General features: G+C 28.7%; 3 protein-coding genes across 3 annotated transcripts; 1 reads left to right on the top strand and 2 right to left on the bottom strand.

Annotated features, from left to right (window-relative positions):
* Positions 1-877: 877 nt before the first annotated feature.
* On the bottom strand, positions 878-3,097 carry LOC128955150 (uncharacterized). The gene is made up of 2 exons (XM_054300795.1): positions 2,463-3,097; positions 878-2,292 (listed from the first exon to the last, which is right to left on the bottom strand). The coding sequence occupies exons 1-2, from the start codon at positions 3,046-3,048 to the stop codon at positions 905-907; spliced, it is 1,974 nt and encodes a 657-aa protein (XP_054156770.1). The 5' UTR covers positions 3,049-3,097; the 3' UTR covers positions 878-904.
* A 1,589-nt stretch (positions 3,098-4,686) lies between these two features.
* On the bottom strand, positions 4,687-7,712 carry LOC128956955 (uncharacterized). The gene is made up of 4 exons (XM_054302672.1): positions 6,842-7,712; positions 5,923-6,178; positions 5,251-5,459; positions 4,687-4,821 (listed from the first exon to the last, which is right to left on the bottom strand). Exons 1-4 carry the CDS (start codon positions 7,685-7,687, stop codon positions 4,687-4,689), a joined length of 1,446 nt encoding a protein of 481 aa, XP_054158647.1. The 5' UTR covers positions 7,688-7,712.
* Positions 7,713-9,594: 1,882 nt separating this feature from the next.
* Positions 9,595-10,812, top strand: LOC128956945 (mucin-21-like). The gene has a single exon (XM_054302662.1). The coding sequence runs from the start codon at positions 9,595-9,597 to the stop codon at positions 10,810-10,812; it is 1,218 nt and encodes a 405-aa protein (XP_054158637.1).
* The last annotated feature ends 5,010 nt before the right edge of the window (positions 10,813-15,822 follow it).

The following is a 15,822-nucleotide window of genomic DNA, read 5'->3' as shown; positions in this document are numbered from 1 at the left end:
CATTATGTTAGTAATAACTCAATCAAAATATGATTCAAATATTATTAAACATTTAGTAAAAACATTAAATACATTTTGTAGTCATTTACTATACAAACGTGTTTTTAATTAAACATTATGTAATGTGAGTTATGATACGATAGGTGGTACCACAAGGAAATGTCTTCCCAGGGAATTCCCAGGGAACAGGGAATATAAGGAACTTATGGAATATAAGACGAGGGAGGGAATCTGATCTAACCCTAACTATACTGTATAGTATAATAGTATATCTATAATAATAATATTACAATAACTATAGATATGGGGATCCCATAGTATAACAATAAAGTTAAATTTCTATAAATTTATACCTGAGAAATTTTCTAGAAACTTTCTATTTGCCCATCTCTACCCGGTAATTATTATTTATTTAATGATTATATGAATTGTTAACAAAATAGGACCGGGAGGTCCTATTTTGTCATACATTGGACAGGGGGTCCTATTTTGTCATCATATAGGACCATAGATACACGGTAATTATCCAAAATCTAATTTAGGACAGGTCCGATAAGATCGCGGTATACGGTAATAATAAAATATATGAATTAAACATTTAACACAATAGTTATAAATATAATCTTTATATATATATTTTTAAAGAATTTTTTTACAATACTGGATCATATTATTATAATATATAAATTTCTAGTAATGATAGATATATTTGATAATAAAAAAACACACTTATAATTACACACAACTGTCCACACAATTTACGTTCAATCAATCAATCAATGAAAATGATAGTCCGGTTAGAGTATTAAAAAAAAATATTAAAAACTAAATAAACAATTATAAAACAGATCTAACGTTTTTGTTGACCAAAAACTTATTATACGGTAATATAATTTACGGTAATTCACAAATCGGGTGAATATCTAATGTTTAACTTTTTCGGCCGTTTTTGGCGCATTTCAACTGCTGGACAGTTATTGTTTAGTTCAATGTTGGCGGGCATTGGTTGTGGTGGCGGTAGTGGTGGTCGTTGTAGTGGACTATCGGGTGGTGTGCGGCCACAGGTGACTGACGCGTAATACGGAACCAATGATAGGCCAGCCGATTGGTATACATCATCCACTTCTACTATGTCTTCATCTTCATCTTCATCATCATTAACATTGTCTCCAGTAGTTTCAGTCTCCAGACTATCGGCGGCAGCTGTTGTTTCGGTATCGTTGGTCACATCATCCGTGTTGTTGTTTGCGTTGTCTGGCAATTGACGGACAATACTAGTCGGCGGCTGATAACCTAATTGCAAACATTTTCGGTATCGACAACTCTGGCATCGTATAGGACCCAATCGGTGGTCAATGTGACAGTCGTGTCGATCGGTTAGACATTGGAAATGTTTGGCTTTTCGTAAATGTCTTTTCAAAAACAGATGACATGGATTACATATAACACATCCATTGATTAGTTTAACTTCTCTACTATTATAACAAACAGTACATAACTGTTGATTGTTGTCTTCATCGTCGTCGTCGTCATCGACAGGATTGTCGTCTTTACTCTCTATAATAGAAGTACCGGTAAGTGTCAGACAAACGACAGGTATATCCGATGGACAATCGGTAGTAGTTGTTGTGGTCAAACAGTCGGTGTTTGTTTGATTTTGTTGACCATCTTTGGTGACTCCGATGTCGTCGTCTTCCTCATCATTGTTGAAATTCTTCTTCTTCTTCTGTGTCGTCATCTTCTTCTTATTCGTCTTCTTCTTGTATTTCTTTTTGGTGATCAATAGCGAACTTTTTGGTGACTTTGACTTCAGTTTTGGTGACTTTGACTTCAGTTTTTTTGGCGTCAACTTTGGTTTCCATTTGATTTTGGCCACGGATTTTGTTTTAGCATTGTTTTTGGCCGCCGTCGCAGCCATTGAGTCGGCCAACTGATTGGTGTCCATAAGTTCATCGGCAGAGTCGATGCTAACCGATGGAGTGATTGACGTACAGGAGGTCTGACTTCTGGTGGCCAGCGATTTAACTGCTGATCGCATAATCTGACTAAACTTTGATGGCTTAGTCTTTAGATTCTTCTTTTTCTTGTTGTTGTTCTTAGTTTTCTTTGTTTTGCTGATCCTAGTGGTGGCCACCGATGACAATGACGACGACGGCGGCGACGACGACTCATTTGACGATGCCTTTGACTTTACATTTTTGATCGGCATTTTCAGCCGATTTATGGCAACTATGGGCTGTGTTTGCAATTGAAGATCTCGTAGATCAAAGTCTTGTCGACCAATCGTTGGAACTGTTTATGTGATCACAAGAAATAAGAAAATAAAAACAGAAAAAAACTATTATATTATGATCTAAAACGACAAACAACTGATCCGTCAGTGATATATGATATATACAGACAACTCGTACCACAACTTATGAGACGATCGAAGACTGAATTAATTTGTGAAAATTGCTTACATTTGTCGGCCTCGCTATCATCGGTGGCCAACACCGCCACTGTTGCCGACGACGCCTCGGCCATCGGCGGTGATAATAATCTAGACATCGGTTGATAATTTTTGTTAGCCTTAAGCGTGTCCGGCGACGTCGTAACGACCGACGGCCAGCTATCTTGTTGGTCATCATCGCCAGCAACAGTGCCATTGTTTTCGGTTGACGGCTCTGTCCAGTCATTGTTATCGTCGATGTCGTCGTCGTCGCCGCCGTTGAGTTTGTCCAACGCCTGACTGATCAACAACTTCTGGCCTATGGATAGCTGCTGTGGCAATCGGTGCCAATATCTGTCCATATTTAACGCCCGTAACGAGTGCACCGAATCGATGCCATTACTGACCAGACAGTCGATAGTGTCGGCAGTTATGCCGGCAAATTTGGACAGATATCGATGACAATAGGTTTGCTTGCGGGTCGTGGTCGGCGACGGCGTCGGTAGTGTTTTGTTGGCGGCGGCGGTGGTAGTGGTGGTCATTGATGCGGACGATGACGTGCGGGCGCTGGTCATCGGTATCGGCGATGATATCGGTAGCGATGATGATCTGTTCATATCTGTTCAATACAATCATGTGGTAACTCTCACTGTTATACCCGATATGTTGGCCACCAAATGATGATCGGTAATAACACACAATCAATAAAATATTATATATTTTTTTAGTTATAATAATAATAATAATAAAAGTAATAATTAAATAAAAATAAGTACAATGTGTTAGTCACGTGACTATATAATTGTCAAAATAAAAGTTATAATTATTATTATTATTATAATTATTTTAAAACTTATTTTTACTTTATTTTATTTATAGAGATTATATTGTAGATCAACAAACAAAAACTTATTGATATATTAGTTATAATTATAATAATATAGGAAACAAATTTTTGTCAATTATTTTTATAATACTAAAAAAAAGTTTTATTTATGTAAATATAAAACAAAAATGTAAAATAGTTGACAACAAAAACATACTGTTTTTGTATATGTTTTCAAACATGATTTTTACTAATAATAAATAAATATATAAACACTAAGCTATAACACATTTTATCAATTAGCAACTCTCTCTCTCTCTCTCTCTCTCTCTCTCTCTCTCTCTCTCTCTCTCTCTCTCTCTCTCTCTCTCTCTCTCTCTCTCTCTCTCTCTCTCTCTCTCTCTCTCTCTYTCTCTCTCTCTCTCTCTCTCAACTCTCTCTCTCTCTCTCTCTCTCTCTCTCTCTCTCTCTCTCTCTTTCAACTCTCTCTCTCAACTCTCTCTCTCTCTCTCTCTCTCTCTCTCTCTCTCTCTCTCTCAACTCTCTCTCTCAACTCTCTCTCTCAACTCTCTCTCTCTCTCTCTCTCTCTCTCTCTCTCTCTCTCTCTCTCTCTCTCTCTCTCTCTCTCTCTCTCTCTCTCTCTCTCTCTCTCTCTTTCAACTCTCTCTCTCTCTCTCTCTCAACTCTCTCTCTCAACTCTCTCTCTCTCTCTCTCTCTCTCTCTCTCTCTCTCTCTCTCTCTCTCTCTCTATCAACTCTCTCTCTCTCTCTCTCTCTCTCTCTCTCTCTCTCTCTCTCTCTCTCTCTCTCTCTCTCTCTCTCTCTCTCTCTCTCTCTCTTTCAACTCTCTCTCTCAACTCTCTCTCTCAACTCTCTCTCTCAACTCTCTCTCTCTCTCTCTCAACTCTCTTTCTCTCTCTCTCTCTCTCTTTACTCTCTTTTTTTTTGTATGTATTGTACAGTAAATAATGTGTTTATGAGACTAACTGTATAATGAATAACACTATACATTAAAATTTTAAAATAATATATATTATTTAAAAAATATTGATTGACTTTTTCATCAATTAATAATTGTCATGTATTTTTTATTGATATTATTATTATTATTATTATTATTATTATTATCAAACATATATGGGTACATACAGTAGATAACATATAGCTATTATTTAAAAAAATTATATTTTCTATATATTATATTATTATAAAACTTATAAATTATTAGTATCCCTACAAAAAAAATAACTATATTATCAAAAACAGTTAATATTAAAATTTAAAAAAAATAAAATAAAATTGTGCTAATAGTTATTGTGAAAATAAAATATTATAAGATTCAAAAAATAACTAAAAAAATTCAAAAAACATTTCAAACATTCAAAATACGGATTTTTAGTTTAGTATCAAAAAAAAAATCATAAAAACTTAATAATAATTATGATTTCTGGGTGTAATTTTCTGACCAATAAATGGTGTATTTTTAAGGAACGTTATCACCAATAGTGCCGGACTGTCGATGTTTTCGATTTTCGATATCATATAATACCGGAGCAATCGAAACTAAAAAAAAAGTGTATTTAGTATTAAATAAAACAAACAAATAAATATATATTATATTTTTTTCTGATAAGCAGTGGTCCACATATTACGTTAGCATTTGAGGGGAGTGGGGGTTGGGGGTTGGCCAAAGCGAACTTTTGCAAAGAGGGGGATGGAGGAAGGGGTAGAAATTTTAAGAACGTTCGCATTTGAATAATAATTTTTGTTTCTTAGTGGTGGCGGGGGTGGGGGGAGGGGTAGTAGCGGTTAGTGGCATGCGAACGTAATTTTCTTAAATTTTTTACACGCAAACAATTGTGAACATAGGAGAGGGAGGGAGGAGTCAAGATTTGTTTAAAAATGTGCGAACGTAATATGTGAATGGCCCCCTCAAAACTTTTTATTATTATTAATATTAAGATTTTTATTTTTTTTAATTAAATAACTAACCGATTGATAGATTTGCGGCGAAACTGTATGCGTAAACTGAGACATCCAGTCATAGAAGTGTACGGGTACTGAACGCGACTCGTAGTTTACCCGAACCATACTCAGGCCGGTCACGGCTATCAGTCCCAGTCGTATACCCTGGACTAGTAGGTCAGCACTGAGTACTCGGACCAGACCTTTGCTAAACTCCAATTGAGCACCTGGATCCTCTATTCAAAAAAAAAAATATTAAGATATTATTACCAACCAACAACAACAAAATACACCCCAACCCTTACCCAACCATAGCCAATACATACACAACCCATACCATACCCTACCCTACCCTACCCAATCCATAGCCAACACATACATAATCCATACCAAACTCCTACCCAATCCATAGCCAACACATACATAACCCATACCAAACTCCTACCCAATCCATAGCCAACACATACATAACCCATACCAAACTCCTACCCAATCCATAGCCAACACATAGATAACCCCTACACTATCCATAGCCAGACCCATACCAAACCCATACCGAATCCATAGCCAACACATAAACAATGCCTACAAAACCCATATCCACACCTACCCAACCTCTACTCAACCTCTACCCAACCCCTAACCAACCCATACCCCACACTCATAACTGTGTACAGTTTTTTTTAAATGAATAGTTACCTATTTTGTTTAATTTATATACAAACAAATACAGCGTAAACATTGTATAACCAAAATCAATGGTCATCTCCAACATTAGTAACGAAAAAAATAATGACATCAACTGATTGAACGTATAGTTCATACGTTTGATTAGCGTAGCACTGGTTTTGAATAGAAATTTTATTTGTTTCATATGAAACTGTTCCGGACGTTCCGATATACGGGTCAAATGGTTCAGATAGTCATTGATTTGTCGGTATTTTAGTTGAATTCCCTATTATTAACCAAACAAAAAAAATTTAAATTAAAAAATTTATAAATTATTAGTTAGGGGGTGGTTCACATATTACGTTCGCACTTGAGGGGAGGGTGGGGTCGGTCAAAGCGAACGAAAATGGGGAGGGGTAGTGATCTTAAGAAAAAAGTGATCTTATTTTTTAGTAGTTGTGGTGGGGTTAGGTTATGTTAGGTTAGGATAGGTTAGGTTAGGTCAAGTTATGTGAACGTAATGTATTTTATAATAACTAAATGCGATAACAATTGCGCAAACATAAGGGGAGGAGGGGGTCTTAATCTTTTTAAAATGTGTAAACGTAATATGCAAACAATCTCATATATATATATTATGGTTATATTGTATTATATTTACTCTCCCATTGGGAAAGATCAAAGTCATGGGTCAAAATGCTAGTTTTCTTATATATGAGAAATATATTTTTTTACTTTTGATAATAATTTACCAGGGGTGGGGTAAAAATGCGAGTTTTTTACCATATGAAAATGCTAGTTTTCATATATTTTTGTTGTTGTTGTTGAATTCCATATATTAGAAATAAAACACAAAATTTTACGGTAGTTTTTCCTTTACTTTTATATATATATATATATATATATATATATATATATATATAAATATATGGTTTTAATATAGACATACCATTGTAAATACAATATAGACGGGCATCAGAAACCAGCTGACACATCCATGGGCCAGATCGTACAGATAGCTCTGGGTGGTTAGCCAGGTAACACCCTTATCGATTTTCCATTGCAATGTAGAAAACGATATACAATGACATACAATTACCAGTAGTACCAGTACTGATACTTTCATGATAACCGTAGCCGGCGGTACCGATTGGCTAAAGTGTGTAATGACAACTGTGTCCAATTTGATGACCACTTGCCGCACGACATAACCTTTCAACCAAAACATATCGATGGCTACAACAATGGGTAGCCAATCAATCATATCGATTACTACATCAATATAGTAGATATGTAGTTCCCCGATGAACAACAATCTGATTAATACATCGAAAATTTTGTACAGTATCCAACTGTTCAGGGCTACCGTTCCCAACAATAGTATGATATTGAGCGGTAATAGTGGATGCATTTTAAACAGATATCTAAGCCACAGGGCTGTCGTGTTGACCGGAAATCGGGACCCGGTGTCGTAGACAGTACTGAGTACGGGTGCACCGAAAAATACGAACGGCACGAGTACTGTACCGATAGTATTGCGCCAGAATGTACGCCTCTGTACTTTCAGACCCGTGGCACCGGTAGCCGCCGATGCTGTATACCATTGGTCAGTCATATCGATTATAATGTTGGGTTCGGGCGGTGTCGATGCCATCGCCGCCACCGCCGCCGACGGCGAATAGTTGATGACCGCTGCCGTTGTTGTAGGACTACTTCCACCACCACTACTACTATTACTCGGTATGTCTACTACGGCTACCCCACCGACCGGTTTGGTTATTGAATAGCTATCCATAGGGTTAGTATCATATATAGTATAGTTAGACTTGCGATGCATTTTTTATTTATTTATTAATCACATTATACTTTTAATTATATCACAAAATTATTTTTAATATATATATATATTATTGTATATATATATTATAATTACAATGAGTTTTTTTGTTGTTGTAAATAATATCAAAAAAAAACTATTATTATTATTGTTTAGTATATACTGTATATATATGATACAAATAAGTTATAATAAAACAAAAAAATTATTTATTTTAACTTTATCATTTAGTTGTTCAATATTGTTTTTAAAAAAATAAAACGTAAAAAATAATATTAATTATATAAAATAATAATAATAATATACATTATATATTAATGTTTTAACATTTTTTTAAACTTTGATGCTTGATATATTTATTTAATATACTGTATTAATTAAACATGTTTAAATTGTGTGTGTGATTAAAGACACATTGTAATATAACTGATTAAATTGTAATAATAATAATAATAATAATAATAATAATAATAATAATAATAATATATTACATTATTATCAGTTAGTTAGGAAAAATGGCAATGAATTTTTATTTGTATTATAGAAAAACAATTATATGGAAAATAAATTGAACAATATACTATTATAAATTTTATGCCAAATATAATTGTAAAAAAAATAAATTTTAAAAAGTTACATATATATGTAGAAAATATATTATATACACATTTTATCTAATCAAATACGATAAATATATTGTTATATACTGTATATATATATAGATATTAAATTCAATTGTTATCTACATTGCAATAAACTCTGTATATAACAATAATTGTTTGATTGCATTACGATTACGTAAAATATTAATGTAATTGTAATTACTATACTTAATTTAGTAAATAATATATAATATATATATACAAATATCACATGTATATCAAATTAATTAAACAATTAATATATTTATTTTTTAAATAATATAGTTTACTTATGTAATGAATTACTTACACATAATTATATATTATATATAAAAATTATTATTTTATTTTATTTTTATTATGAATTTTTGTTTTTAATTAAAAAACATTGTTTTTTTTATCTTTTATGTAATAGTTTAACAAACTGAGTAAATAAAAATTTTTAATTAATACTTATAATGTTATTTATTTTAGTAATATTTTAGTTGTTATAACTATAAATGTAATATTTTTCTTTTAATGCAATATTATCAAAATGATTATATTATATTCAGTTTATATTAATTATATTTAATTTATTTAAAAAATATATTAATATATAATCTATTTATATATATATATAAACATTAAATTAATTAATATTAGTTTATAGATAAGTTTAAAAATTTTAATCTAAAAAATTTAATGCAATTTATGTAGTGATATACTATAAAATAAATATTTATAAAACTATTTAATTTATTCAAAAAAAAACTTTAAAATTATTGTTAACTTAATTTGTAAATTAAAAAATATATATATATATAATTTATTTAAAAAATTAATAATTTTTACTAATTGTTAATAATTTTAGATCTTTTTAATAAACTATGAATTAATAGACTAAAACACTTAATATTTTTTTATATTCAAGTATTTTTTTTAAAGGTAAAAATATTATCAATGATATCCATAGTTTTTTTTATTGATAACATATAATCACTTTATAACATTAAAAATAACATATTTTTGTTTTATTATTATTTTTGTTGTTTCATAAATTAGTAAAATTATTCTCATTTTTCATTATATATATATAAATAAATAGACATATTTAACAAATAATTTTTAAACTAATATTTATTATTATTTGTTTAAAAATAACTAAATATAATAATAATGTTTAAATTAAAATCATTAATTACCGATAAATTGTTTACAACAGCCGACAACAACATAGCGCTGATGACACCTAAATCGCAATTGAAATCGCTTTGTACGGCAAATAATTATGAGAAGCCATCGTATAGTGTAGTAGACAAGCGTGAGGAGGACGGCGGCGGCGGCTATCGTAAAGTCTATAAAGTACGGGTCAGTGTCGACGGTTTTGTCGACCTGTACGGCGAAGGTATGTCCCGTCGATTGGCCGAACAACGTGCGGCCGAAAATGCACTGAAAGAGATCGACGAAGTACGGGAAGTGCAGCGTAAGGCCAGGGAACGTATGGACAGCCAGTTGTTGAAATCGACCGATAAAAGTGCCGAAAAAAGCGCCGGCGGTTCCGATACTACTGTCAGTGGTAGTAGTTGTAATGGTAGTACAGCTGATCCGTCAAATGGTGATCAAAAAGAGGTTGTCGTCGAAGTTCATAACAATGAAGTGGTAGTCAATAATATTGTAGCAGTTGTTGATAATAATGGTATTAAGTCTAGTGACAGCAAAATGAAAGCCAATACTGATGATACCGGTGCTGGTGCTGCTATTACTAGTAATACTACTTGTGCTGGTGCTGGTCCTGGTGCTGCTACTACTACTAATACTACTGGTGCTACTACTACTACTGGTGCTGGTACTGGTGCTACTACTAATACTAAAACTACTAGTGCCGGTGCTGGTGCTGCTACTACTACTAATACTACTGGTGCTGGTACTGGTGCTGGTGCTGGTACTGGTGCTACTACTACTACTACTACTACTAATACTAAAACTACTAGTGCTGGTGCTGGTACTGGTGCTACTACTAATACTAAAACTACTAGTGCCGGTGCTGGTGCTGCTACTACTACTAATACTACTGGTGCTGGTACTGGTGCTGATGCTGGTGCTGGTACTGGTGCTACTACTACTACTACTACTACTAATACTAAAACTACTAGTGCTGGTGCTGGTACTGGTGCTACTACTACTACAACTACTACTAAAACTAATACAACTACTACTGCTGCGGAAAATGAAACCAAAGTTGAAAATAAAGATAAATCAACTGAAAGATCAAATAGTAAGACACGTAACAGTGTTTCGTCAATCAGTAGTTATGACAGTGTTGATGAAAATATGGATAATAGTAACAATGATACTACCGGTGCCACTAATAATAATAATGATAATAATCATAATAATGATGACAGTGGTATTGTGGTCAACAATAATGATAATAATAAGAATAGTGATGGGGATTATTAGTATTAGTATTATTATTATTATTAAATGTTTTTGTTTTTTATATATTACACATTTTTAAAAAAAAATTTGTTTGCATTTAAATTTAAGTATTTTTTTAATAAATAAAAAAATAATAGTAAAATGAAACTTAATATTATTATACTTAATAAAATATTTTTTGATTTTATGTAATTAACTATTAAATGTTTTGTTATTTATTTATTTTTAATAATATACTTTTTTTAAAAAAAAATATTGCATCAATTTTAGCAAAAATTATTTTCAAAAATTTAGCAATCTAGTTTTTTTTAATAATAATAAAAGTTATTATTTAAATTTAGTTATTTAAAAATAAAAAATAAAATCATGTTAATTAATGTATATATAAAATAAGATATACTTATAATTATCAATAAATAACATTTAAATATATATATATATTAATAGATTATAATTTACTTATTAAGCAACTTGTTATCAAAAAAAGAAATATTAATATTTTTTGTTTATAATAATAATTTAAAAAAATAAACATTAAACACATTATTTTGTCTAAAATAAACAATTTTTTTGATTTTTTTTGTTGTTTTTAATTAGTTCTTGAAATTGTTTATCATTTAGTTATCTGATAAAAAACAAACAAAAATTATTATATTATAATCTATTAAAAACATTAGTCACGTAATTAAATTTAAAAAAAAAAATTTCAATTTTAATAGCTATAACTTTTAATATAATATAGTGTAATATATAATAAATATATTTTTTATTTAAAAAAATGTAAATAATTTTGCGATAGTTTTTCTAAGTCTTTTAAAAATTATTAATTACTTTATTTTGTTAATTAATTATGAATTTTTATTTTTCTCATAATTAATTTTTTTTAATATTTTTTTTATTTGTTAAAATAATTTTGTGTTATTACACAATATGAATACACAGTTTAATAAATATATTAAGTTATCTAAAAAAAACTAATAATTAGGTTAATTGTTTTATATATATGATAAAACTAATATTAATAATAATAATAATAATTATTTATTGTTTACTATATGTCTCTATTTATTTTTTGTTGTTATTTGCTATCAGAAAATAATAATATATATATAAAATAAATAAAATATATTTTAATAGCAAAAATAAATACAAAAACTTTTATTTTGTGAGAAACTTTTTGTAAGATATATAGCAATAGTTTTTTTTTATAATAAACATATGCATAGGTTATAAAGTACTGTATAATTATTGTATTATTTATGATATTTTTTTAATATATTTTTGGTGGTAATATAAATATTAAAATTAGGTTATTATAATATGGTATAGCATATAAAAAAACAAATTTAATACTGTATTTTTATAACTTATCATAAAATATATCATAAAATATATATATATATATATATAAACCTGACTATAGATTTTGGTTTTGAAATAAATTTAAAAATAAAATTATTTTATTTCTAAGTCAAAATCATATATCACTTATTTTATTTTGAAAATGGGATGTCATGTAGTTTTAAATGCCATCAAAATGTTATATTAAATGATTTCAAATATATATATATATATAAATACTTATATTTATTATACATATTAAATATTTTATGTGTGAGTCTATTGAATATTCATATCATGTATTATAACTAATACATTGAATAGTTTTTGGTTTAGTAGTAGTAAAAAAGCATAGATTATATATATATATACATATAATTTATATATATAGATATATACAGTATTTTTAGAGGGGTGTCATTGCATATAATACCTGTGCGCGCTAGATATGGGGCACTGGTATGCAGTCAGGTTTTTAATATCACTGTATAAAATCAGTGGTTATTATATAACTTAAATTTATATATATATATATATATATATAAAAGTTATTTAAAAATTTTTTCACAACAACTGTTGATTTTGTATGTATGAGTGAGTGTTAGGTTAGGTAACAGCAAACTATTAAAATGTTCAACAAAGTGATAAAAATTTAAATAATTTTATTATTTTTTTTTGTTGTATATAATATATATATATATATATATAGATATTTTTATTCATTTTATTGCTGATTATGTATATATTAAAAAAAACTTATGTTAAATCATATACAGTATAACTAAATATATATGATATTTATTTTGTTAATATAAAAATCACAAAATATCATATATATATATATATATATGATTATGTATATGATTATATACATGTATATACAGTACTAAAGTATATGGTTATTATATATATATGCTGTAATATTAGTGTTTTATTACGTCAATTCATACATATACTGTATTTTTAAAAAAATATATATATATATTAATAGCAAATACAGTTAAATTTCATAAATATTATGTGTTAATAATAATAATAATAATAATAAATATTAAATACTACTTATATTATATAACAAATAATATTTTTAAATAAAAAAAATTGCTAATAATTTTGCAATATTTGATAGTAAACATATTTTCTCAACTATTTAAATATATTATTATTATTTTGAGAAAAATATTGTTTGTTTTATAAGTGTAGAAATTTTTTGTTGAAAAATTGTTTAAATCTTTTAAAAAAAACAAATAAAATAAATAAATGTTAATAAAATAAAACTTCAAATATTATTACTGACAATAATTAGTGATTGTGTTCAACCATTTTATTTTTAATATAATTTATTGTGAATATTTACCATAACTTTATGATAATATATATATTTTTAATTATGTTTCAAAAATTTACAATTCAATCATTATTATTATAATAATTATGATTTTGTTTGTTTGTTTGATATTTTTAAAACACATAAATTAACAAAAATATTTTTTTTTGACTGTAATAATATATACTGTATTTTTCAACAATAAGTAATAATAATAATAATAATAATAATAATATGATAATTTTGTGGCCACAATAATAATAATGATAATAATAATAATACTGTAATTGATATAACTAAAAATATATATATATGTATATAAATATATATGTGATTTTTGTTAAATATTTACATTGGTGCCATTAGTCTATGGAGGGGATAAAATAAATTTATTATTATTATTATTATTATTTCAAATATACTCAATAAGTTAGATAACTAAAACAGTGATATTACTGTACAATATTATTATTATTACAATAAAACCTATTGTGTGTGTGTGTTTTATTTGCTATTTATATATATGTACAGTATATGTGATATCTAATCATAAGACTAATAAAGTTATATATTTTGTTTGAAAAAAAAATTAATTTTGACGACAAATCTTAGTGATAAAAATATATTATTATTATTATTATTATATAAATGCCATTTTTAGTTTAATACTGATTGTGTGTTTTAAATAAAACTGTACTTAATATTGAACTATTATAATATTGAACATATAAAATAATTAATAATAAAAATAATAATTTTAAAGTTTATTAACTAAATGTTTCCTAAAAAAAAAATATTTCCAATATTTAATTGATTATTATTTCGTATCATTTATTTGAATATTCAATATGTAATACAAGTAATAATAATAATAATAATAATAATAATAACTATAATATATAGTTTCAAATATACATAAGTGTCTCTTTTAAATTGTTTTATACGGTATTTACTTAAAAAGTTATTTTTTTTAAATAACTAAACAAATATGTTATTATTATATTACAGATTAGTAATATAATATTGTTTTTCAATATAATGTGTGTTTTTTATTAGGAAAAAAACATTTATTAATAGAGTAATTGTAATAATAATACTTAATAATAATAATAATAATAATAATTGAAAAAAATATCAACATTTTTTGATTTGAAATAACATTTTGTAATAAAATAAAAAAAAATTTTTTTTTAAAACGGAACATATTTACTATAATTATTGGAAATATTATTTAATAATTTTTTTTAAAAATAAAAATTTGATTTACTATTCAATAATAATAAAAAAATTAATAAATAATTAAAAACATGGATTTAAGAGAAAAAATCCAGACATTAAAGTCCTATTGTGCGGCCAATGGTCACGAAAAACCGTCGTATAAACTGTTGGACAAACTTGAGGTCGACGGCGGCCATCGAAAAGTCTATGTCGTCAGGGTTACGGTGCCCGGACTGGTCGACATTCGTGGTGACGGTATGTCCAGACGATTGGCCGAACAACGAGCCGCCGACCGTGCGTTGCGTGCCATCGATGACGAAATATTACGCAATATTAAGGTCAAGTACGGTGACGACAGACCTACCACTTCTAGGGCTACTACTTCTAAAACTACTACTACTACTACTACTGATGATAACAGTGCCAACACCAGCAGCAAACAAGTCAATGGTGGCACCCATACAGCCAATGGTGTGATTGAGACTGACATTGATAGTGATATTCAAGATAAAAGTGCTGATCATATGATGGCATCCGATGATAATCATATCAATAATGGTAAACAACAAAAACAATATATTAGTGATAGTAATAATGATAATAATAGTGATCTTATAGTTAGTAGTAGTAATAATAATAATAGAGGCAATGATAATCAAAAAAGTTATGATAATTTAGTTAATAATAATAGTAATACCAGTCCTAGTAATGGACCAGTTGTTGACCAATCAACAACCAACAGTGCCAATGAACCTATGATGACTAGTGCTGATGACTATGAAAATCGTAGAAATGGTATCATCGATAGCAACTCCCCCCGGAGCTCGTCATCATCGATATCATCGTCATCATCATCATCATCATCATCATCAACGGTGAATAGCAACCATAACATTGATGGTGGTTACGACACTAGCCTAACGCAAAACGGTATCTCCTCTCGTGTTATACTAGCACTACCACCACCACCACTACCGTCATCACCACCACCTGAAACAAAACCACGGTTTACGAAACTAACCATCAAAACATCTATACAACTATTGATGGACTATTGTATGGCAAATCAGGCACCGTTTCCCTATTACGACACTAGCTATAAAAGCGGCCAATTTCGTAACAATTGTCGCATTGAGCTGACATCA

The sequence above is a fragment of the Oppia nitens genome, unplaced genomic scaffold (genome assembly GCF_028296485.1).
Source record: "Oppia nitens isolate AA-2021 unplaced genomic scaffold, nextdenovo-longstitch-racon4-pilon3 scaffold12_pilon_pilon_pilon, whole genome shotgun sequence".
NCBI classification, from domain to species: Eukaryota; Metazoa; Arthropoda; class Arachnida; order Sarcoptiformes; family Oppiidae; genus Oppia; species Oppia nitens.
Note: the sequence above shows the minus strand (reverse complement) of the source record. Positions and strands in the feature narration are given on the sequence as shown.